This window comes from Artibeus jamaicensis, unplaced genomic scaffold, assembly GCF_021234435.1.
Source record: "Artibeus jamaicensis isolate MK-2021 breed Jamaican fruit bat unplaced genomic scaffold, CSHL_Jam_final scaffold_916, whole genome shotgun sequence".
Taxonomy (NCBI): Eukaryota; Metazoa; Chordata; class Mammalia; order Chiroptera; family Phyllostomidae; genus Artibeus; species Artibeus jamaicensis.
In genome coordinates, this window is record NW_026522059.1 from 29,999,197 (window position 1) to 30,024,277 (window position 25,081).

Here is a 25,081-nt window from a genome sequence, read left to right on the forward strand (position 1 = left end):
CTTTTACTCCTACTTCCTCCATCAAATGTAACCCATCCTCACATTCTGATAAGTTTTTCATACCATCCCTCCTGCTGTCCCTTCAGATTCCCACTGCCTTCATCTATGGTCTCATTATTTCCCATCCGCATTTTTAGAACAGTATTCTGTCTTTTCTTCTCTAGGCGTGCTACATGCAGCGCCAGACTGCTGTTTCCGAAACGGTAGTTCCCCAACTTTAACTTGCATCAAAATCACCTGGAGGGCCGGTTAAAACACAAGCCTCACACCTAAGCATTTTTTAATTTAATGGGTCTCAGATGAGGCCTGATAATTAGCATATCAACAAGCTCCCAGATAAGGCCGATGATGATGTTCCAGGGACCATGCTTAGAGACGCAGTGCTCTGAAACCCAATACCCCCACAACTAACCCATTCAGTGATTCCCCATTTGCTCCACATTAAACTTAACAACTCTTCCCCAGCCTAGTATTTTGGGACCTCACAACCTGGTCTCTTCCTTTCACCTGCTTGCCTTGATCACAGTGCCAAGAAGAATGCACTTTCACTTCCCTTGTTCAGGTAACTCTCTCGTGGAGCACACCCAAACCCTGCATCCCGGTGTAGCCAGCCCTAATCAGACTTCTCCTTTTTCTCCTAGACTTCTGTAGCACTAGCTCTCCAGGACGCTTCCTGTGATCTAAAGTGTATAGAATTTAGGACCAAAGACTCTGAGTATGACTCTTAGTTCTTTTGGTAGTTGGGTAACTTGACTAGCCATTTAATCATTCTGAACTGGTTTCTCCAATAAAAGAAAGATATCAGCCCTGGCCGGTGTAGCTCAGTGGACTGAGTGCATGCTGCAAACCAAAGGGTTGCTGGTTCAATTCCCAGTCAGGGCACATGCCTGGGTGGTGGGCCAGGACCCCAGCATGGGGTGGGTGAGACGCAATCACATATTGATGTTTCTTTCCCTCTCTTTCTCCTTGTCTCCCTTCTTGAAAATGAATAAACAAAATCTTTTAAAAAAGAGAGAAAGATATCAATATCTACTTTCAGTCCTTGCTGGTGTGGCTAGTGGATTGAGTGCTGGCCTGTGAACCAAAAAGTTGCAGTTGGATTCCTGGTCAGGGCGTGTGCCTGGGTTGTGGCCCAGGCTCCCACCTGGGGATGTGCAAGAGGCAATGGATTGATGTTCCTCCCTCTATTTCTCCCTCCCTCCCCCTCTCTCTGAAAATACATAAATAATAAAATCTTTTTTAAAAATTCACTTTTATTGGGTCCTATAAACAATTAATTGAAACAAACTATGTAAGCCTTCAAAGAAGCATAACACAGAGTAGGTGCTTAATAAATGTTAATTTCCTTCCTTCATCTGTTTCCCCCAACCACACATTTAGCACTAAATAAAAAATACATTACACTAGTCATTTATATTTTAAGCTTACCCTCCTCTCTTTTAGCAAAATAGACTATTCCCAAGGGAAAAAAATGTCTGATTCATCTTAATAACCCTTGTACTTGGCAACTTCTGAGTAGCTGGTAAGCACTCAATAAATGTTTACTGAAAAAATATTAACTTGAGAAAAATGTAGAAAAATGGTTCTACAAAGAAGCATTCCTCTGTAGAACTTAAATCTCTTATTAACTACATTCATCCTTAAAATATCTTCCTATGACAAAGTCAAAAGGTATTTTACATATTTTAGAAAAGCTGAAAAAGATCTAATTGGGAATCCCAGGTGATACTTCATGATGAACAAAAGGAAAAAGTCATTATAAAATCTTCAATAAAGAGAAAATCCTCTCTTTGAAGTAAATTTGAGCACAAGAACACTGATAATGTGAACAGAAAAAACGACAACAGTGGGACCGGAGGTAATGCAGCTGTCCTTCTGAAGTTATCGATCATGTAACCATGTGACCACCTCACTTCCAAAATGGCTGACAAGTATTGATAATTGTGCTGACAAGTGTCAAACCAAAGTGACAAAATGCATTTCCTGTCCTTTAAAAGACTCTCTGATTTTGAAGTCAAGCAGTAACAAATCATAATTTGTGTGTTGTTCTCTAGCACTGCTGATGTCCACACAGTTCCCAGACAGGACCCAGTGTCACCCACTCCCACGGAGTGGGAACTGCCTGCCAGAGAGGAAGGAGCTGTTTTATTCAATCAGGAACTCAAAACATGAATGTTGTGGCAGAAAGAAGATACAATCTGGTGTATTTTCCTCCCAACGCAGAGCAAAGTGCCCTAAAAGTGCAAGTTGTTTTGAGCTTACTGTACAGAGGCTACACAGTGTGGCCAGCAAGCACTTGAAGTCAGCTTGCCATGAGAGCCCTGCCATGGTTCGCTCCTTCAACAGACGTTTCCCGAAGGGCTAGTATGTAACACATTATATGAGATTAAGGGCATACAGAGGTAAAAAAATATAATCCATATTTGTTTGAAATGTATAGTCTAATGTGTAGTCAGGCAATTGGGACAGACTGGAATAGTTCACCAAACTCATTTGCCGTTCACCGTGGGCATTTCCCAGCCTTCACACAACTATACTCTGACCAGTGAAATGAGAGGAGAAGTGCGTTATGCCATACCCAAACCTGGCCATGGAAAACTTCCCTCCCAATCATGAATTTTCTCTATCCCTTATTTGTTAGCTGGATACAGATAACTCTGAGATATTAGAAGTGATGGAGCCACAAGATGGAAAGGAGGAGAAGGCCACCTCTGACTACACTCTTGAAACTACTCTGTAAGCAAGAAATTGACTCCTATTGTTGCAAGTGACCAGCATTTGAAGTTGTTTGCATAACAGTTTGTCTACCCTACCAAGGCATGGATCCAAACAACCTCCAAGACGCTATGATACACAGTAGGCACAGGATGATGTGGGTCTACCAGAAAGTGGCATGTCACCTGGGCCGGGGCTGGATGTCAAGGAAGGCTCCCCAGAAAGGGGGACACTTGAGATGGATCTTGAACATTGTGAGACAGCGAGAAAGGAAATAGAAGGAGGAGGAGGAGAATGCAAATGCAGTGTCGTGAAACTTTGAGGAAATGTGGTATACTGGGAACAGGTTAGTGATTCCTGACACTAGAATGCAGAGTGATGTTGGGAAATGGAGCTGCTCAATATGTGTTTGTTGAAATGACCGAACCTAGGAGACATAGTTACTACTAGAAATAATGGATAAGGGAAGAAAAAGGTAATCAAGGACATCTAACTTAAAAGGCAAATAGATGGCATTCTTCTCAGAGAGAGAGAAAATGGAGGAGAAAGAAATGAAAGGAAGTGTTCAGTGGAACACCCAAAAGAAGAATCAGCAGGTAGTTAGATGTGAGAGTCTGGAGCTCAGTCAGTGGTAAGGATGGGAGAGGTGGTTGAAGCCAAAAGCATGAGGGAATTGCTCAGGAAGAATATTCTGAATGACGAGCCAGAGAAATAGGGAGGGTAGAGGGAAAAATGGGGTAGAAGAGGGGACTGGGTGGGGAGAGAGAGAATATGAGAAAGAAGTCCTAGAAGCCAAAGAGAAGAGATATGGAAAAAGCAGTCAATAATGACAAATGCTGCAGAGAGATAAAGTAATATGACAGCCTGATAATGTGCGCTATACTTGACAACTAGCCAACTACTTATGACCTTCACAAGTTCCATTTCAGTACTGGCAAAAGCCAGGTTAAAATGGTCTGCAGAGTGAATGAGAGATGAAGAATTAGGGATGAGAATATAAAATACTCTGTAAAGAAAATGGACTCTAAGAAACAATTAGCTAGAAGTGGATAAAGAGACAGAGTTTGTTTCATTTGGTTTTAATTTTTCAGGATACAAGACTTAAACATGTAAGTATGTTGAATTCTCTGAACTTTACATCCCTAGCTATAAAATAGGGATAATAATGCCCCTTCTGTTTGGTCTTGGGTTGTTTTCAGAACAAATAAGATGACATATGTGAAAGATTCTAATCTAAGTACTATATTAAGGGCAAGGTTATTACGTATTTATAAATGTTGAAAATATGGAGTTATAAAAGTCAAGAGTCCAGTGAAATATGTTTGGCTATAAAATCAAGGTAAAAGTATAATCAGTTTTGATCTAGAAATATTAAGAAAAATGTCTTTTTAATACACACTATAAGTTGCTGGCCCCAAATCTGAGAGGCTAACAACAGATTTCTAAGTCCTATGCTGGACAAAATTCCCCTGGCACTCCTAGGTTACAGCCTGGGTTTCCAAACATCTTCATTGCACCAGAGAGAAAAAAAAAAAAAGCCAATTAACCCTGGCAGACTTCAGTGCATTAAGTCATCTGGGGATTTATTAGTCTTATGAGTAGTAGTTCTTAAATAAATATTTCTGGCAGTCACCCAGTTTCACAAAGCAAAAGACTAGCTCCATAATTTAGGTCTCATGACCAGTGAAATCATGGGGAATGGCCACAGCTTGCTGAGTATGTTATTCTAAGGGGAGATAGAGGTATTCTGGGAAGAGAACTAGCCACTTTAGGACTTCTTCCCCCAGGGCAGGTTAACCATCCAGAAGAATATGGTCCAATCATTATTTCACTAGCCACCCAATCTTTAAAGACTCTAAAAAGAACATTATTTTTAGCACTGAGACATGAGTAGAACTAGTTTTTCTCTCAAAACACTTCTAACAAGTGGTCTTAACATGTTCAATCTTTTTCCCGAGGAAGCCATCTTAACCCGCATAAAAGAAAAATGTCCCTTTCCTTTTTTCTCTACTTTTTTGGACAACTCCCTCTGACTTGGTTCCTAGTTGCTAATGTATCCTCCTCGGTTATTTTATTTTCAAGGATGTAGGGTGCTGATTAAGGTCAAGCAGCTGTGTTTCCAGCTCCAAAGAGTAATTATGCAGCATAAACTTTCCTTTACTATAGATACTAAAGATCTAGTCTTGAGGCCCAAATAAACCCTACTGCAATTATATATAAATATATATATATATATATAATCTGAAAGAGACCAGGCTACAATGCTAAAATGGTGCTGCTTTTATCCATGTTTCTCAAATATTTTATCCTTAATGTGTGACACCACCATGTGCAACTACTCAGCAGGTCAAATGTCTGCAGGTCAAGTTTTAGACCTTCCATCCACTGCAATGCTGAATTACTAGGACTAAGGGTCAATAAAGCAATTTCCAAATTACCTCAATCAGAGCCATGAAGAAAAAGATAAAACTTGTGCTGCCCTCAAATAATACCACCAAACATTTATATGGACCTTTATAGATAAACAAATATCTTTCAAAAGTTTACTTCGCTTATCCTTAACTTTTTAAAGTTTCTACTCGTCATCATCACTAATCAACAGAAGAGAATGCTGAGGCCCAGGGAGTCTAAGAACACCTCCCAAGGCTACCCAATTGTTTGAGAGCTGAACCAGGTCTATATCCAAGGTCCTCTGCCTCCTCAACTCTTTCCACTACACTTTAGATGGCCTCCATCATGTCACCCAGTTTATTTTTATTTTACTTTCCCGGCAACAATGGAGAGAGCCTGGCTTTCTCTGAAGTCATTAAGAATCTTTGATGGTATTAGGTAGCATGATTCTCTTTCTCGAGATTGCTGTTGCTATGCAGGGCCTTTTGTGGTTTCATATAAAATTTTAAAATATTTGTTCTAGTTCTGTGAAATATGCCATTGGAATCTTGATAGGAACTGTGTTGAATCTAGATTGCTTTGGGTAGTATGACATTTTAATGACATTAGTTCTTCCTACCCATGAACACAGTATGTGCTTCTACTTATTTGTATATCAAACTATGCTAAGGCCATAGTAATCAAAACAGCACAGTACTGGCATAAAAACAGACATATAGATTAGTGGATTAATCTCTATAATTAATATGGAGAGCCCAGAAATAAACCAACACCTTTATAGTCAATTAATATTCAACAGAGGAAGCAAGCATGTACAATGGGCTAAAGATAGCTTATTTAATAAATGGTGTTGGGAAAACTGGACAGATACATGCAAAAAATGAAACTAGACCACCTTCTTACATCACACACAGGAATAAATTTGAAATGGATTAAAGACTTAAATGTTAGATCCCAAACCAAAAATATCCTAGAAGAAAATACAGGCAGCAAAATCTTGGACATAGCTGATAGCAACATTTTATCCGATATAACTCCCCAGGCAAGGGAAACAAAAGTAAAAATAAACAAATAGCACTACATCAAACTAAAAAGTTTTTGAACATCAAAAAAATAAAAAAGACAATCCACAGAATGCGATAACATATTCACCAATACATCTGATAAGGGCTTAATAGCCAAAATTTATAAAGAACTTACAAAACTCAACACCCCCCCAAAAAAACCCACCCAATTAAAAAATGGGCAAAGACCTGAATAGATACTTTTCCAAAGAGGACATACAAATGGCCAATAAGCATGTGAAAAGATGCTCAGTGTGACTAATATCAGAGAAATGCACATTAAAACCACGATGAGATACAATCTCATACTTGACAGAATGGCTATCATCAGTAAATTAAAAAAAAAAACAACCAAATGCTAACAAGGATGTGGAGAAAGGGGAACTGTTTTGAACTGTTGGTGGGAATGCAGTCTTCTGCAGCCACTGTGAAAAGCAGTATGGAGATACCTCAAAAAATAAAAAATGAATCTGCCTTTCGATCCAGCAATCCCACTTCTGGGAATATATCCAAAGGAACCCAAAACACTAATTCGAAAGAACATAAGCATCCCTATGTTCACTGAAGCATTATTTACAATCGCCAAGATAGGGATATAGCCCAAGTGTCCATCAGTAGGTGAGTAGATAAAACAACTCTGGGACATTTACACAATGGAATACTACTCAGCTGTAAAAAAAAAAAAAAAAAAAAAAGGAAAAAATTTTACCCTTTGTGACAGCATGAATGGACCTAGAGAACATTATGCTAAGTGAAAAAAATAGAGAAAGACAAATATCACACGATTTCACATATATATGGAATCTAATAAATAAACAGAACTAACAAGCAAAATAGAGACAGACTCAGATGGAGAACAAGATGACAGCTAAGCAGTGGGGAGGACAGGGGTGAGGGGATTGAGCAAAAAGGAAAAAGGACTCATGGACATGGACAACAGTGTGGTGATTGCGGGGGTTGGGAATAGAGGACTAAATGGTTATGGAAAAATACATTAATTAAAAAATCTTTGATGAGACACGGACATGAATTCAGTTCTCCCACTAATGAAAATACATAATATACTGGCTAAATAAGGAATGTTATGGTATCATCATGGATGTGGAAAGCTTTTTAAAGAATGCACCAAGGATGCTTGGAATCCCGAAAAGGCCAGAGAAGATATTACAAACAACTGACCAAATATGGAAAAAAATTTCATGAGCAATCAGTTTTTTTTCATTGAAATGGTTTGTTTTTATTTTATAAGGGTTTTGCTTTTTTGAAAAACCCTGGTTTTTTTTAAAGTATTTGAAAGTAACATCATGACCCACCTGTAAATGGAGAAGGAAGCCACCGATCGAATGAGGGATGCCAAAGCCCCCACTTTGGCAGCTTCCACTGCACCCCGGACTCGGTATTCCACTGTCTTGAAATAGATGGCATATGGCTGATTATAAACAACAATCTTCCCTTTGGCTTCTGGGGCCCTTCTCTGCAGCTCATCGAAAGAGGTCACCACCAGCACTTCTGCCGTAATGCCTAGAAATAAAAGCCATCCAAGATCAACTTATGGTTTCCGATCAGCCAGGTGGAACTGGCATGTGAAAGGTCACACATGCTTTACCTGCTACATCTGGAAAACTGGTTGGAGTGATCAAAGTTTTACAGCCATTTACCATGGGAGAAAGACTGTGGGGGTTAGCCAGTTTCCCGAGAGAAAAGGCATTCGAAATAACATAACATATGACTCAAAAGGTTTTTCAGCACACTTGACCAGCTGGTATTAAATCACAAATGGCTTGACAAGATAGTGTTTTTTTTCCTTCTTTCCCACCCTAAGAAGTCACAAGTTTCATAGAATGATACTACTTATTCATAAAGAAAATGCATCTTAGGAAGCTCTCCTTAGGGTTAATGAAACACATTTATCTTTTCACAAAACTATTTTGATATGTTGGTATACAACCTTCACTGACATCATACAAAGAATAGCCATTCATGAAGAATGATCTTAGAAGCCAGCGATCTTCATACACTTTTAAGAAATAGTCAGTGTAACCTCTTCCAAAACCCAGAAAATGTCCTCTTGTTTTCTTGCCTCCCTTGTACAAAACATTCTCAAAGGAGGCGGAAATTTCCCATGCTTCTCAGTTCACAGTACTTGTTCACACCAAACACATCACTAATCTTCAGCTCAGATTTCTGAGGATGCTGTACAACTGTCCTAGTATCCTGTTGTCTCACATGAAGAGACATACTATCCTTCCTCATACCACAAATCTTGCTCAGATCTTTCTCGTTAGGGAACAAGGTCTCACAGGTTCTGAGAAGTCATTCAGACACTGCCAGACCACTGAAGATCCAATTTTATGGAGCAGTTAGACTAATAACAACAAAATTTAGCAACAAAGGCCAGATGCAGTGGCTAAATATAACTGTCTAAAAGAAAGTGGCAGGCGCCTACTATTTTGTGGCTTTAGACACACAGTCATGAAATATGTCAGTAAAAACCAAAGTAGCAACATATATTTGGCATCTTTTCCTAATCTTACAAACTAGAGAACTGGGTTTTTCTGGAAGCTGAACAGATGTCATTAAAATATTAACTGTTACTTGGAAAATCCTTTTAAAATGCAGTGTAGTTATAAGGGAAGTCTTGCTTTCAATATAAACTCCATCATAATGGGCCCTTTAAGCTGGCTCCTCTTCTACTCTAATTGCACCAGCCAGACTGAATTTGTACTTTTACTTTAAAGCAATTGACTACAGATCTATATGCATGTTTCCTCCTATATTCAGAACTCAGAATTTAGTTTATAATCTAAAAAAAGCAATATACAATTATGAAAAGTAAGGAAGCCACTAGTTTTCTCACATGATATATATGTATAAAGATGCAAATAACTGTTCACCTAGACAGATTTTGGGAATCATAACTTTCTGAAATCTCGAGTTACCTTGCAACTTGACTGGCATCATTATTGGCACAGTATAAGAATTTTGTTGATGGTTTTCAGCTGTTCCTAATGAAAAACAGATTAAATGTTTTACCTAAGGGATGTCCCAGCAATGGGGTAATTTTGGCATCTGGATTGGAGCCCTTAGAAATAAAGCCAAATTTCTATAAATTTTCATAGGCCACTGCAAAATTAAAGTCATACAAGGGTGGTACTTCTCTATGGTCTGTGCTCCAAGTTCTTTTAACAAAAGAGAGAGTGACAGAGTGCTGAAGAGCCAAAACTTAACTGAGGCACTATGGTTGCCAATGCAAATTACTAGTAATAGATATAGGGCAAAACTTATCACCGTGAACTTCCCTATCAAATTAATTTGTTTTCCTGAAAGCTTAGAATCATCTCTGATTCTTCTGTCTCCTTCATCTTCCATGTCTAGTCAATCCTGAAACACTCATAATTTTACCTCTTGTATATTGATTGAACCCAGGTCCCCTGCTCCACCCAATTATAGATTCTCACATCAGGCCCTTATTATCTCTCTATTGAATTGCTATGAATCTCTCCTTCCCCATCACACTGGTGCCCTAGCTTGCAGCCCAGGTCCCTCAAATTAAACCTCAAGAGAGCTGCCAGTGTGAACTGTGAACTGCCGAGAAATCAGATGAGCCTGTATCACCATACCCTTGCCCCTCTTCCATCTATGGACCAGTCAAAGACTGGCTATCTCTACAGACACAGAATCCCTTTGCTTTCAAATTCCATCAGTAGTAAACTTAAAAGTTCCCCTTCACCATGCAAGTTCACTTCAGTGTCCTTGTTCACAGTGTGGTGTATTGTGTCCTGCTGACCCCATTCTCCCATTTTCCCAACTTCGTCATGTGACAAATGCCTATTAATTTCTCAGGGTGCCATTGAAAAATTACTCCTTTAGGCAACATTCCACGGCCTCTGGCTTCTGGTCTCACCCCCTCCCTCTACCCCAGGGAAGGCTGGCTCATGCACCACCTTACTCTGGACTTTGGGAGTGTCCTGGGCACACCTGGTCATTGGACAGTGAAACTGTACCTATTTATTACTCTCTCAACCACCCGAATTGTGATCTCCTCAAAGCTTGGGGCCATGTTTGTTTTTGTTTGCACCTCCTGGGCCTAACACAGTGCTTGGTGTATGTGTAGCAATTAGTCAATAAATACCATCCTGGATGGCACTGTTTCCAATGAGGAACCATTCACTTGGAACTGTGGCACTTCCATAAAAGTGCAACTTCACCTTCCAAGTTTGATAGCACTTCTCACACAACAACTCGGAAGTCTCATTCTCCCACCAACCCGAGCACAGCTGCACAGCAACAGCCAAGCACAAAGCAGAGCAGAAGTCAGAGCAGAAATGAGAATTTCAAGTATGAAAACTCAGAAGGCTCTTTTTCTCTCTTTTAGAACCTAGTTATCCTTACTTTACACCAAATTCTAAATCTGTGTGTAAGCCGATAAACTATGAGAAACAACAAATCAAAAGGAAGAGAGAGGCGTGGAAGCTGATAGCAGTACTACAAGAAAACAACATGCAAAATAACAGATACGAATAGAATTTTATGCAATGTTGAAAACGTTCTATCTCTGTGATAACGCAGTAGCCATTAGACACACCCATGGCTATTGAAAACTTCAAGTGTGACCAATGTGATCAGAAACTGAATATTTAACATCATTTGTTGGAATTAATTTATATTCAAATTTAGCTATGTGTGTGTGGTGGCTACTGTGTAGTACTCCCAAGGCTCAGCCATTATGTAGGCAAACAGCTGAGAGCGTCCCCGCCCGCCCAAAGGCTTTGCTTCTTGGCAGTGCCACACAGATGTGACAGCCATGGAGATGATCTCCTGCAGAGGTCACAGGCCGGGTGGACTGTGTTCAGCATACTTCATTTGAGAAAGCAGGGTGTGTACAAACACTTAAGGAAGCCTTTTTGCTCCAACAGAATCAGATAAAACTAGGCCATCTGGAAAACGTCACTCTTCAACGTTAGTTTGTGTTTTGATATGTTGCATAAAAGAAATCCTCATGCTCTCCTCCAAGTCCGTGGGCTCCTCTTCTCCCTACTCCCTTCTCCTTCCTTTCCACTCTCTCATTCTAAAAATTAGTGCACGAGGACCTCTAGGAACTCAAAACCAGTGTCACTGTCCCACTACGGCCTGCGCTGGCCTCCGTTTGCAACCAAAAACCACTCCCAACCTTCATCCCTCTTACCTTGCTTAATTTTTCCATAGAATTTATCTGTTTCCCGCTGCATCCACTACACTACTGTTAGTTAGCTCTGTGGGCGGTAGAAATGCTTGTCTTTCTTACTCATTAATGTTACCAAAATGCCTGAAATGGTGCTGGACACACAATGTATAAAATTCACACGTATAGTCATGGGCACAAATATACATATGCACACAAATATACTGAAATGAAAAATAAAAATAAATAAAATATTAAAAAATAATGCAAAAGTATAAAAGTCTAATAATACCCCATCTCTGGTCACCCTCCAAAAATATATACTTCTAAGGAAATTGTGCATTTCTGTATATTCTATCAGAATAACTGGTGATAATGAAAATAATAGCTATATTTGAGTAGTTATTGTTTATACTAATGTTCACAGAGACTCCGCAGATGAGTTATTAGAAGGAAGCTGAGGTGCAAAAAAACAAGTTCATACAACTACTAGGTGTCGAAGCCCAGATGTGAGTTACTGGCTTTCTGACTCCAAGGGTCATGCCCCTCCCACTAACTGCATTGCTATTTTTTCCCCCAGAATGTAAAATACACCAAAAGAAAATCTGTATTTTTATTTTTAAGAGGATTAACAAGAAAAAATAGATATACAAAATTCTGCCTAAGTTACTTTTTCCTTAGTCTACTCAGGATCCTGCTCCTACGTCAGGCTGTGGTTATCACACCTGGTCCCAATCTGTTACCAGGGGGTGGGTGAGGGCTGCTTCAGTCTAGGACAAGAGTCATCAGACTCTGAAACAGAAAGGAAAAGGGTTATGGTGGTTAATTCTGAAGAAAATGTGGGGCTGGCACCAACTAAAAAATAATTCATATTATAAAGTGACTTTCTTGACTACAGCTGATTATCATAAAAATAGAATAAAAAATTCTCGGGTCCTTTTTACTCTCCCTGGCTGATTTCAAATTGATCAATTTCTTTTTCAGCACTTTACCCTGCACGTCACTAGGCAGTCTCCTCACAGTGACAGCAGACCCTGACTGCCCTGGGATTGGCTCAAGTCATTTGCTTTACGGAGAATCCGATAAAGACATTCCAATTGCAGTCTCTTCTGACATGGCGCCTCCCAAGAACAGTTAAGAGTAGGAAGATCGTGAAGTGAGAATTTTATGTTTTCTGCTATTAAAAGGAAAAGACTACAGACAGAAAAACGTGTCTCTGGGGCTCACTTCACTGTGGTATGCTTTAGGAAATTGACTCTGATTTCAGAAGACTTAACCCTAAACAGGAAACACTTCGGGCCCACCCAAACGGAAGCATAGCTTCTTATACTTATCACATAAAATTATCCCAAGTTCGCCGCACAGTATAACTAGGTCCAGTAAAATGACTTTTCCTGGACTCGGTTATGGAGAAAGGAAAAGAGTTGTTCTTTGAAACAGTGTTTTGGCCTGACGTGGTAAGGAAATTGCAAACTCATGACGAGGCAGATGAAAGAACATCAGAGCAATCTTTTCTGAGTTTCTGTCTGTTTATGGAGAATATTATCATTGTACAACATCCTTTTCACGAAAGAACAAGCCTTAGAGGTTCAAATTCATTGAACTAATTTATAGCCCGCCTACTGGACAGAACTTCATGCTGGGCTTTTTGGACAACACAAATGTGAGCGAGTTCCAGTCCTATCCTCAAAAAATCTATACTCTGGGGGAGCAAAATAGGCAAACAGTAACTTTAAAAAGATCACTGAATGTCACACGTGCTAAATAAACGTACAAAGTAAAATTTCACAAAATAATAATATAAACCAATACTAACTTTGATGGGGAAATCAAGGAAGTTTCCTATACAATAAAACTTTTAAGTGGGCCTTAGAAGATTTCAATAACCTGAAAATGAAGAAAAGGGCATTCCTAGGTAAAGAAAAAGAAGGGAAGACAAAAATAGATAAAATATCTGTTCATTTACAGTGAATAGGAGGCTTCCTGCCAGGTCCCAAACAGAAAAGGGGACACCCTAAAATCTTCTAATTTTTTACCAAGATATGTATGGACCCCTGTCCTCATTCTATTAATTCCAAGAAAGAGGGGAAATCAGTTTCCTTGAAACAGTTTTCAGGGAAGAAAAATGTTAAACTCAGCTATTAGTCAAATGATAGTTAGAAGAGCAGAACTCCAAGCATAGCTGGGGGTATGCGACTGAATGAATAAAAATTCATTCCAACTGCCCCTCCAACTACGTCCTGAGACCAGGCTCATATTATACCTTGCTGTCAGCCTGGCGAACAAGCCCAGACCTGACCTCACTGACACCCACGGGCACAGTGAATTATCAGCATCTCCAGAGAGGCAGCCGCCACGAGACAACCTGCCGTGCTGACACCTAAGGAAGAGCAATTTGTCTACTTTGACCTCTAAACTATAGAATTTACACATCCGGCTGTACAACGCAGAGGCACCTACCTCTCCCTCATACCATGATGTCTAACTCAACATGTGATGTAGGACATTTAAGGTGTACAGAGACCCAACTCGGCATCAGAAGCAGCAAGCACAGAGCAAAAAAATGATCCTCAGCAATCTGATCCCTTAGAATCCAAATGTTGGTGAGGACTCAACATTAAAGGCAGCCATGCTTTCGGGAACCTTGATTAGTCTACCAAGTATCACAGGAAGCATTTACATTCTAAAACGTGAAGGACATTGTGTTTGAAACACGGTTCCTTTCTCCCTCCACTGGGTATTTCCTTGTATTGGTGACGGGTGTGTGTGAGGGAAGGCTTTCACAAAAGCTACTGTCATCAAAACATCTGTCAAAGTGAGCAACTAGAAGAGAATTTGGACCTCGGTTTCTCATGGCATTTAAGGAGTAAAATCCACAGGCCTTAGTGGCGACGAGGATACAGAGGTGAGTTTCAGGCTGCGGGAGACTAAAACAGCACTAGTTACCATGGGTTGGGGGTCATAGGTGCTCTGTTGAAAAGGGGGGATCTGTGAAGTGAGGACTAAGGGGTTTGGGGACACTGGCAGGAGGGTTGGGAGGAGAAGAGAGGGGTGAGACTAAAGTAAGCGGAGAGTGCGGGATAGAATGGCGAGGGAGGCTGGCAGTTGACAGGGTGACATCCTGTGGGAGCCTCCAGCTGTGTTGGGGATTTCGATGGGGACAGAGAAGTAGGGCAAGTTCAGTTTACATTTTCAAAGGATCGTTAGGCTTAGTGTGATGAAAGGATTGGAGGAACTTTAAAAAAAGGTATGGGGGCTATTTAGGGGACTGCCGTCGCTTTCTGGCTAAGAAGTGATAGCGGCTTGACCCAAGCAGGGCAGAGGGGACCAGGACTAGTGGGCCACCTGAGGAGCAGTAAGGAGGGGGCCATGTCTTCTGCCTCGGGGAAACCAGCCTTGTGGAGCTTTTTGCCCCACTCACCATTCTGCCCCACTCACCATTCTGTCCACTCTCTACCACGATTGTGTTCCTGGGGAAGCTGCATGACCACTGAAATTTAGGAATCAGGTCATTCAAAACAAAAGCAATGTTATTTAATTTTAAGGTGAACCCTATCAGTGAAACAAGTATCTTACTCTAAAACTTTTTTTTTACAAAGTATTTACTATATTACATTATGCATTCTTCAAAATATTCTTTTCAAACGGGGGTATTTCTTTATCAGTAACAAGAAGCGACCATCATTATGTGCCCTGACTAGAATACTGGCTATAAAGCTCACTAGCCCCTGATCCTGAATAAGCTGCTCACCTTTTCCCAGATTGTAGAATGAGAATCACCATAATATTGATACCACCAGGGTTCCTGTGAGCATCAGGGGAGAGGAAAGGGGTAAAAATCGCTCTCTGTGTTATAAAGCATTATAAAGTAATGAGAGTATGGTATACAAGGGTTCTGGACAAATATAGGGATGGGCAGCAATCATTTGATTTATTTAAAATTTCACTTCACCATGGACACGAACAATGGTGTGGGAATTGACTGTGGAATTGGTGGGGGTGGGCTGGGCAGAGGAGGACAAAAGGGAAAAAATTTGGACAACTATAATAGAATAACAATAAAAATTATATGTATCCTTTATACACATAAAGGCATATGTAAAAAAAGTAAAATAAAATTTCACTTCAAACTAATTACCAGGAATAAAAGAAAAATAGCGGGTATGATTTCAGCAAACATGGAGCCGACTCAACTCAGAGCAGAGCTATTCTTTATCACAACAGGCAGCTCCAGAGGCTGTGTGATTTCTTGTCAGTTTTGACTAAAGTAATAATTTAGGCATTGTATCATAAAGATCCCACACCACGCTGGCAGAACAGCTGAATGGGTTTCACGGGTCTACTTGGCAGCAAAGGTCCCAGAATGAGTGATGGAGAGGAGGGTGAGGGAGCAGAGAAAGGACTTTTCGAAGGTGCGTGAGAAGAACAAGGCATAGCAGAAAAAGACGCCAGTCGCCCCATCTGTAACTATACCTACGTTATATTCTCTCATTTCCTCTCCCCTTCTCCATGAGAGAATGACACATGCTCCTCACATGTCTTGTAAACTGGGTGTCTCTCTCATGGGACACTGATGCTGGACATGGCCCTGGGACTTGCTCTGGACAATAAAATGTGAATGGGCAGCCTGCCTGGTCAAGACTGAGCAAAAACTTTAAGAGACTCTTAAAGTCTCTTAAGAGCCCTTATATGTGTGTGTGTGTGTGTGTGTGTGTGTGTGTGTATATATACACATACACGAATGGGCAGGTGTATTGTCACATAGCTACACAAGACGAACAAGAAACAAATCTTAGAGGTTGCAAGCCACAGAGATTCTGGGGGTGGGTTGTTACAATGAGTGAGAGGTGACTAATGTAGGAGCCCTGAATTTAAAGTTGCTATGAGAGCATTTTTCAACCTATAGCTGATGGCAGATAAGATACAGAATAAATTTATTTACTCCCTTGGGGAAGATTGTTCAGTGAAAATTAGATAGCTACTTCCTTCCCCTTATCATACTTCAAAGTGATCAAATGATCAACACTACACAGTAGAAAACAAACAAATCTGAAGAAGAATTTAGCAAGTGCCAGTGATTTAATACATGCAGGCTAAATGACAAATAATTTTAAATAGGAGATAAACCCTAGAGGTGATTAAAATACAGTCCTGGAAGCTTCAGCTCGCTAACCTACCTGATGTGACTTCTAACAGAACAGACACGCCTGTTGTACTGTTAAATCATCCCATGCATTTCAGTAGATTTCAATATTTCCTATCTATTCATATCTGTATTTTCCTTCTACATCCCATCTTCAAAACCAAGGGCACAAATGATAGGAACTGGTGTGTTTATGCTTATATTGAAGTACAAAATAATGTTATTAGCGTATCATGTCAGAGAGATAAAGTAACTCTATGGCATCTTGGCATTCCCAAATAAACTGTTTTATTTACCTCTGTTTTGAAATGTTAACTGCCCTTCGCTCATCTTAGAAAAGCGAAACTTGGGGAAAAAATACAGTAACAAACCAGAATTTCTGCCCTCGATAATAGAAAATTCTGGCTCAGTTTCACAATTCAGTTTGACACGGCAATTTGCGACTGGAAGAAGATTCTTGAGACAGGTTAGAAACATCAGAACAATATGACTTGGACAAAAATTTCCTGGATGCCATTTACTAAAGTCCATTGGATGGAGGAATAGTAAATCTGATTACCAATGTCAATCCCATTAAAATTACAATTGAAAGTCATTGCCATACAGTTTAAGCAAGAGAGCATTAATCACATTTAATAAGTGAGAAAATAAGAAGTTTCAGGAAGGTTCAAAAATTTTACCAAACTAGAAAGTAGCAATGCTTAGATTTAAACCCAGGTCAGACTTGCTCCAAATCCATGCTTTTCTCATCCCACCCCCCTGCCATAGATTCCCTCCTAATGAACTTGTCAGCATGTACTTATATGTTTTTTGAAATCCAACACAATAACTATCAAAGTCCTAACATTACTTTTTTCAGAAACAGAAAAATGTATCCTAAAATTCATTTGGAACCTAACAGGATGCAAAATAGCTATATATATATATGAAAAACAAAGCTGGAGAATTCATACCTTCTGATTTCTAATTTCAAAACATACTACAAAGCTACTGTAATCAAAACTGTATAACACTGGCACAAAGACAGACAAATAGAGTAATAGAACAAAATAGAGAGCTCAGGGGCTGGGGGGAGAAGAGGTGGAAACATGCTGTATGATTAAATAATTTTAGACAAGAGTGCCAAGCCCACTTCAATGAATGGTGTTGGGGTAACTAGCTAACCACACATACAAGAGAATTGGACCTATATTGTGCACCATATACAAAAGTGAATTCAGAAGTGATTAAAGACTTAAACTATATAAAATTCAAAATGGATTAAAGACCTAAAACTCTAAAAGAGAATATGGGAGAAAACTCTAGAAGATAATATAGGGGGGAAGCTTCATTACATTGGACTTGGCGATGATTTCTAAAATATAACACCAAAAGCACAGGCAACAAAACAGAACTAGACAACTGGTACCACATCAAACTTAAAAATTTCTGTGCATCAATGAACCCAATCAAGATTATGAAAAGGCAAACAGTAAATATTTGCAAATAATGTATCTGATAAAGGGTTAATATCCAGAATATATAAAGTGTCTGGCTCCTGGTACTTCCCTATTTCGCCTTCAGCATCTGTGTTGAGTTCTGCCCCTTCACAGCCTCAGGTTCTCATAGGCCTTATTATACCAGCAGGACCCCCCCCCCAAACCCAGAATTATCTTCTGAAGGGTGAGCCCCTTGTAGTATAGGCTTCCCCTGCTAGGTGAGTGTTCTAGGAACCCATGTGTATCAGTATATCAGCTGGCATTGTTGTAAGAGGCTGCGTTAAGCCTCAGTGAATTTTGTTTTTAAAGACTCAGTGTGTTTGCCCATTTTGTGGTGGGCAATTTACAAACTCACCTGCCTGCACTGTGCTTGGTGTTCAGCAGTTTTTGACCAAAAACAGCATGACCCCTGTGTTCCACCTTCCCTATTCACCTGATTTTGCCCCTAGTGACGGTTTTTGTTTCCTCTGCTGAAAAAAGTCTTCAAGGAAATGGTTTGCTGATGTGGAAGAAGTGAAACAAAAAATAGCATCACTAAAAGGGATCAAAATCAATGAGTTCAAAAACTGTTTTGAGCAGTGGAAAAAAAAATCTTGATAGGCATATTGCATCAAATAGAGAGTACTTTGAAGGTGACTGAAGTTTAAATATATAAGAATAAATATACAATTTTTTATAAATGAATTCCCAGTTTTTGGGGGGTCCCCTATCATACTGCCTAGGGAAACAATGTCTCTTCTACCAGTTCCCATGGGAAAGACAGAGCGAGCTTCATTTTCTCAGAAGCCCCAGGTAACAAGTCTGTTTCAGCTCCTGTCATCCATGCTCACTCTGACAACAACACTGTGGTTTGGGGGATGTAATATGCTGACCACCTTGAGCCAAGAAAGATCCATCTCTAGACTTGGATATGGAGCCAATCCCACCCGAACCATATAAAGGAGGATGAATGCTGGGTAGCCAACAACAGATGGCCACCACAGGGCAGGTCCCTTGATCTTGCCATAATATGTACTGCAATGCTTTTCTCATATGCTGAATTCAATATATACTTGCTGAGTTCAATTAAATTGACCATATTTTTCATGATCCACGTTGGCAGAGTAAAGAGCCTCTTTCCATTCAGTCCCAACCATTTGAACTCAAAAAATAAATGGGAAGTTTTTGATGAGCTTCTACCTATTAATGAAAACCAGGCATCCATTTAACCGTTAATAATTTATTACTCCATACCAGAAACTTATGCAGAAGTGCTATGGTAATTGAAATATTAATGGAATAGGAACCCATAGCATACATGGTTCCCAAGAATCCATGTAGGCAATTTGTGATCCTTGAACCATATCTGAGAAGCCACTATTCTATACAACTTCATGATGGAAAAGTCAAAATTTAAGCATTTGTAGACTTTCCATCAAGTGTAGGGAGAGTTTTCAAATATATAAAGTAAAACCACTAGGTCTGTCCATACTCAATATAAATCTAAGAAAGTGGATTCAGGTAAAAAGATTTACATAAAACTAACGATAACCAGAATAACTATCATATGCAGACTCTACGCAGGCATGATGCAAATGTCTTTACATTCATTATTTCATGCAATCCTCATGTCCCCGTCTGGTAGGTATTGCTGTCCCTGTTTCACTGACCTAGGCCACAGTGTTTGTTTAGCTGCAGATCTCAGTCTCAAGCCAAAATCTATCTGATGGATGGAGACCTTCTACCCCTAACATGGAAAAAGGTAGAGAGAGAACAACAGTCCCTCTGGTGCTTGATGGAATCCTCATCCTGTCAGTCATTCTCATGTTTGTATAGACAAGACTCCTAACTACCAGACATATGAAATGACATAAAGGTCATCTCTACTAAAATTTTTAGCATATTATCTTACACAGCATAAGGCATTTGCTAGCTGTTACATAGATTATAACCTGAAGACATAGATGAGTGGCTCTTAAATACATAACTTTATCTTTTCCTGCTTCATTTAATTTACTTTCAGAGTGCTCATAGGCTGTCTCTTAAAACAGGGTTACTTTATGGTCACTTCAGTGAAGATTTAATTATAATAAGAATACTGAGCAAACATGTATGTGGTTCTGACAACATGCCAGACATTATTCTAAATGTTTCACTTATATTAACTCTTGGTTCTCTCAACAGCTCTATGATGTAAGTACTTTCATTATCCTCATGAAGTAGGAGGCATTTTATTTATTTGTTTATAACTGTATTCTACTTACCTATTTTCTTTTGCTAACAAATTCTTTTGTTAGCAAAAGAATTTGAGTAGACTTGCAAAAATATATTGAAAATAAGTAAAAATAAGTGAGGGAAACTAGAGAAAAGTATAAGTCAATGCCAGTCTTCATATTAGAGGAAAAAATACATATCATAAGGTTTGTGCAATTGCTAGAGATGACCATAAGTTTAGCTACAAACTGCCTGAGTTTGTAGTGAAAACATAATGAAGCAAAGAGTGAAATGTAATCAGAAACAAAATTCAGTGTCCCGGGAGAAGTACAAATTTTCTACAAAAAGAAATTTTGTAGGTCATCATAAAGAAAATTCCATGTGATGGCTTCACAGGTAAACTTTACCAAACATTCAAAGAAGAACTAGTCCAAACAATTTAAGGGAAGGCAAGACTTCAAAGCTCATTTTACAAGGCCAGTATTATCCTAATTCCAAAACCAGATGACCATACCACACAGAAAGAAAAGTATAGGTCAATATCTCTGATGAACATAAATGGCTAAAATCCTCAATAAGGTATTAGCAAACCAAACCCAGCAGTACATTTAAAAATCATACACAATGGTCAAATGGGATATTTTCCTGTGATGCAAGGTTGGTACAATATCTGCAAATCAATTAACCTGGTATACCACATAAAAAAATGAAGGATAAAAATCACAAAACCATACCAATAGATGCACCAAAAGCATTTGACAAAGTCCAGCACTCATTTATGATGAAAAACTCTCAGCAAAGTGAAAATAAATGACACATAGCTCAACATAATAAAGGCCATATATGAAAAAACCACAGCTCACATCAGACTCAATGGGCAAAAACTAAAGGCATTTCCCTTAAGATCGGAACAAGAGAAGGATTTCTGCTTTCATCACTCTTATTCAACATAGTACTGGAAGTCCTAGTCACAGCAATCAGAAAAGGGGAAAAAAAGTCATTCATACTGGAAAGGAAGAAGTGAAACTGTCATTATTTGCAGATGACATGATACTACATATATAGAGAACCCTAAAGATTTTACCAAAAACTACTAGGACTGATAAATGAATTCTGTAAAGTAGCAGGATACAAAATAAACATTCAGAAAGGGAATCTAAGAAAACCAATTCCATTTACAATTATCTTAAAAAATAATAAAGCACTAAATTAAACCAAGGAAGTAGAAGACCTGTACTGAAAAAAAAATGATAAGAAACTGAAGAAAAGTATTGAAAATACAAATAAATGGAAACATATACTGTGGATAGACAGAAAAATTAATGTCATTAAAATATTCATACTACCCAAAGCAATCTATAGATCAAAGCAAAGAAGGCAAGAACATACAAGGGGGTAAAGATAGTCTATTCAATAAATAGGATTAAGAACATTAGACAGATACATGCAAGAAATGAAACTAGACCCTCTTCTTAAACCATATACAATAATAAACACAAAATAGATTGAAGATGTAAATGTAGGACTCAAAACCATTAAACTGCTGGAAGAAACACAGGCTCTAAAATCTCAAGACACTTGTTTTAGCAATATTTTTTCTGATATCTCTTAGGGCAAGGGGAAACAAAAGGAAAAAAACAAATGGGACTACATCACACTAAAAAGTTTTTGAATAGCAAAGGAAACCATCAATAACAAAAAAGACAACTTACTGAATGGATGGAGATATTTACCAATGACATCTGATAAGGGGTTAATATCCAAAATTTATAAAGAACGTATAGAGCAACATCAAGAAAAACAAACAATCCAATTTTAAAAGTGGACAGAAAACCTGAATGGACACTTCTCAAATAGGACATACAGATGACCAATAGACATGAAAGAAATTCTTAACATCACTAATCATCAGAGAAATGCCAATTAAAACCACGAGATATCATCTCACACCTGTCAGATTGGTTATCATCAATAAATCAATGAACAAGTGTTGACAAGGGTGTGGAGAACAATGAACCCTTGTGCACCTTGATGGGAATGCAGATGGGTACAGCCACTGTGGAAAGCAGTATGAAGGGTCCTCAAAAATTTAACAATGGAACTGCCTATGACCCAGTGATTCCACTTCTGGGTGTATATCTGAAGAAATCCAAAACACAAATTCAGTGGAATATATGCACCCCTGTGTTCTCTGAAGCATTATTTATGATAGTCAAGCTATGGAAGCAACCCACTCATCAATAGATGAGTGAATTAAAAACCTGTGGTACAATGGAATATTATTTGGCCATAAAAAAGGCATGAAATCTTAGCATTTGCAATGGCATGGATGAACCTAGAGGATATTGTGTTCAATGAAATCATTCAGTCATGTTAAATTTATATACCATATCTGGAATCTAAAGAGCAAAATTAAAGAACAAACAAAATTGGAATAGACTCATAGACGCAGAGAGCTGACTGGTGATTACCAAAGGGAAGGGGGGTTGGGGCCTGGGTGAAAGAAGTAAAGGGATTAAGAAGTACAAATTGTTACAGAATAGTCAATAATATTGTAATAACTATGTATGCTGCCAGGCCAGTACTGGAATTATCAGAGGGAACATTTTGTAAAGTATATGATTGTCTAATTACTATGTTGTACACCTGAAACCAATATATGAGGCCTGTCTGAAAAAGTCCAGCCATTGTAATATAAGGAGAACGGTTTGTGTGACATCGATAAAAGCTGGCACCCAAGGACAGTTGACTGGAATTTGATTGTGTGAACAATGATAACTTCACTGTACTAGTCAGTGGAGGCAGTAGATGCTGTTGAGTGAGCATGTAAATTGTCTGACTATCACACTCGAAATGACTGAGCAAATAAAGCAATGAATCTGCATCAAATTTTGCATTAAGCTTGAACATTCCTCCATGAAAAGTACTGGGGTGATGCAGAAAACCTCAGCTGTGGGCAACTGGTGATTGGCAGCTTCATCATGACAATGTGCCCATTCATGCATCATGACTTGTGTAGAGTTTTCTGGCAAAACATCAACTCACCCAGGTGACTCAGTCCCCCCACAGCCCAGATTTGGTGCCCCATGACTTCTGTTTTTTCCCAAAACTAAAATCACTTTAAAAAGGGAGGAGATATCAGACCATCGATAAGATTCAGGAAAATACAACAGGGGAGTTGATGGCAATTGGGTATGAGGTCCCAAGGTGCCTACTTTGAAGAAGACTGAGGCATCATTGTCCTATGTACAATGTTTCTTGTATCTTCTTCAATAAATGTCTCTGTTTTTCATATTACATGGCTGGATACCTTCTGGACAGATCTCATTTAGCAGGTGTTCAATAAAAGTCTATATGATGAATGAAGAAATGATAGTTCAGAAATCATTTATTGAAAAAATTTATAATATGAGGACAAGACCTAGAGAAATAAAAATATGTAGATTCAGATTAACACAGTTCATTCATTAACCCTTAGATACCCCTAATAACTAATTTTGCCAAATGAATAGAGTGCTTCCTTCAATGTAGCCTGAACTGCTTAAATTGGAATAAAACTTCTCCTGGAGCATGCACCTGTCTAGAATCACTTTCACAGTTTTGCACCAAAGCCTTTGAATTTTAAGCTTCTTTTTTTATGGAATTATGTTGTTTCCAAAATAATCAGGGCAAAAAGGCCACTCAGTTGGCTTCACAAGACTCACAACCCCCAATCCAAGTGCTATAGAGTCCTTGAGTTTGCATTCCACGGATGGGAAGGAAACCAACAGATTGAGGATAGAGGATAACTGTATCCTCTATCCTTTTGAGGATGAGGATAGAACTAAGGAAACCAACAGATTGATTATTTTTCTACTAAAAAAATTTAAAGCTAACAAATAAAATTAGGTATATTGTTTGGTCTCAATCTTGATTTGGGTAGGTAGGCAGAATAATTCCCCAAAATGTGTTATTTTTTGAAGAAATAGCTAATACTTAAGACTTAAAGAGAATAAAAAGCACATATAAGGCATTTCTTAGTCTGAAGTACATAAATTAATTGGAAATGATGAAACAATCATATGTAATATATGGCTATCCATATATCATAAAGAGGCCTGTTAGAATGCTAAAGAATCCAGAGCAGGTGAATGTCAGTGTCTGAATGAACTGGTCCTGTCCAGCTGTCAAAATTAAAAGCTAATCACCTGTAGGCTCCACTCTATCCAGGGCCCTTGCAGTTTGTCAGAGAAATCTCTAGGACAGTATGATGTATTTTATCTGTTGTGTGACATACCAGAGGTGATAAAAGTCTAGGTACCAAAGTGACCTGGCATCTTCCTACCTATTCCCATCCCACCCTCTACCAACTGAGACTACCAGTCTCATAACTGTAGGTAGTTAACTAGTTATTAATAAGAAAGAGAGCAAAGGGAATTAGACATTCAGCTTAACAAACTAAAGAGCATGAGCCTGTTTACTTCACCAAGAAGCTATAGCTTCACACCCCAGGGGATCATAGCATTGCTCTACCAAGTAGACTAACACTCTTCCCTTACTAGATTATTGGGGAACAAGGGGAAGAGCTTGACCATAGAGACCTGTCAGTCTAACTAGGGGATGGACCCATGAAAAAGCCTATAAAAACCTGAGAAGTTGATTGTGTTTTTTTTTTTAGCAGCCAGTCTGTGCTAAATCCAAGCTAATCCAATCCCAGGGAAACAAAGAAGCTCTCTCACTTGGTAACCTGCACTCACCCCATTGGTTCATGCATTCTTTCTCTTGACCAGAAGCATACAGCCACATGGGTCTAAGAGCTACCAGAGTTGCAGGAGACTATGTGAGCTCCAAAGGACTAAGATTTAATATGAAGCAGAATCTCTGGATACTGGCTTTTGTTTTGACCTTGTTGAAGACACAGTTGGACTTTTTCCATGGCGGGATGAAGGGAGATGGG

The 25,081-nt window shown here is 39.0% G+C and overlaps 1 protein-coding gene across 3 annotated transcripts in view; it reads right to left on the minus strand.

Annotated features, from left to right (window-relative positions):
* The window catches only part of CPQ (carboxypeptidase Q), a 438,881-nt gene that overhangs the window by 297,701 nt on the left and 116,099 nt on the right, over nt 1-25,081 (minus strand). For all 3 annotated transcript variants that reach the window (XM_053661098.1, XM_037131100.2, XM_053661099.1), the window contains exon 3: nt 7,484-7,691. In XM_053661098.1, coding sequence (XP_053517073.1) covers nt 7,484-7,691 — 208 coding nt within the window. The remainder of the gene's footprint in view (nt 1-7,483; nt 7,692-25,081) is intronic.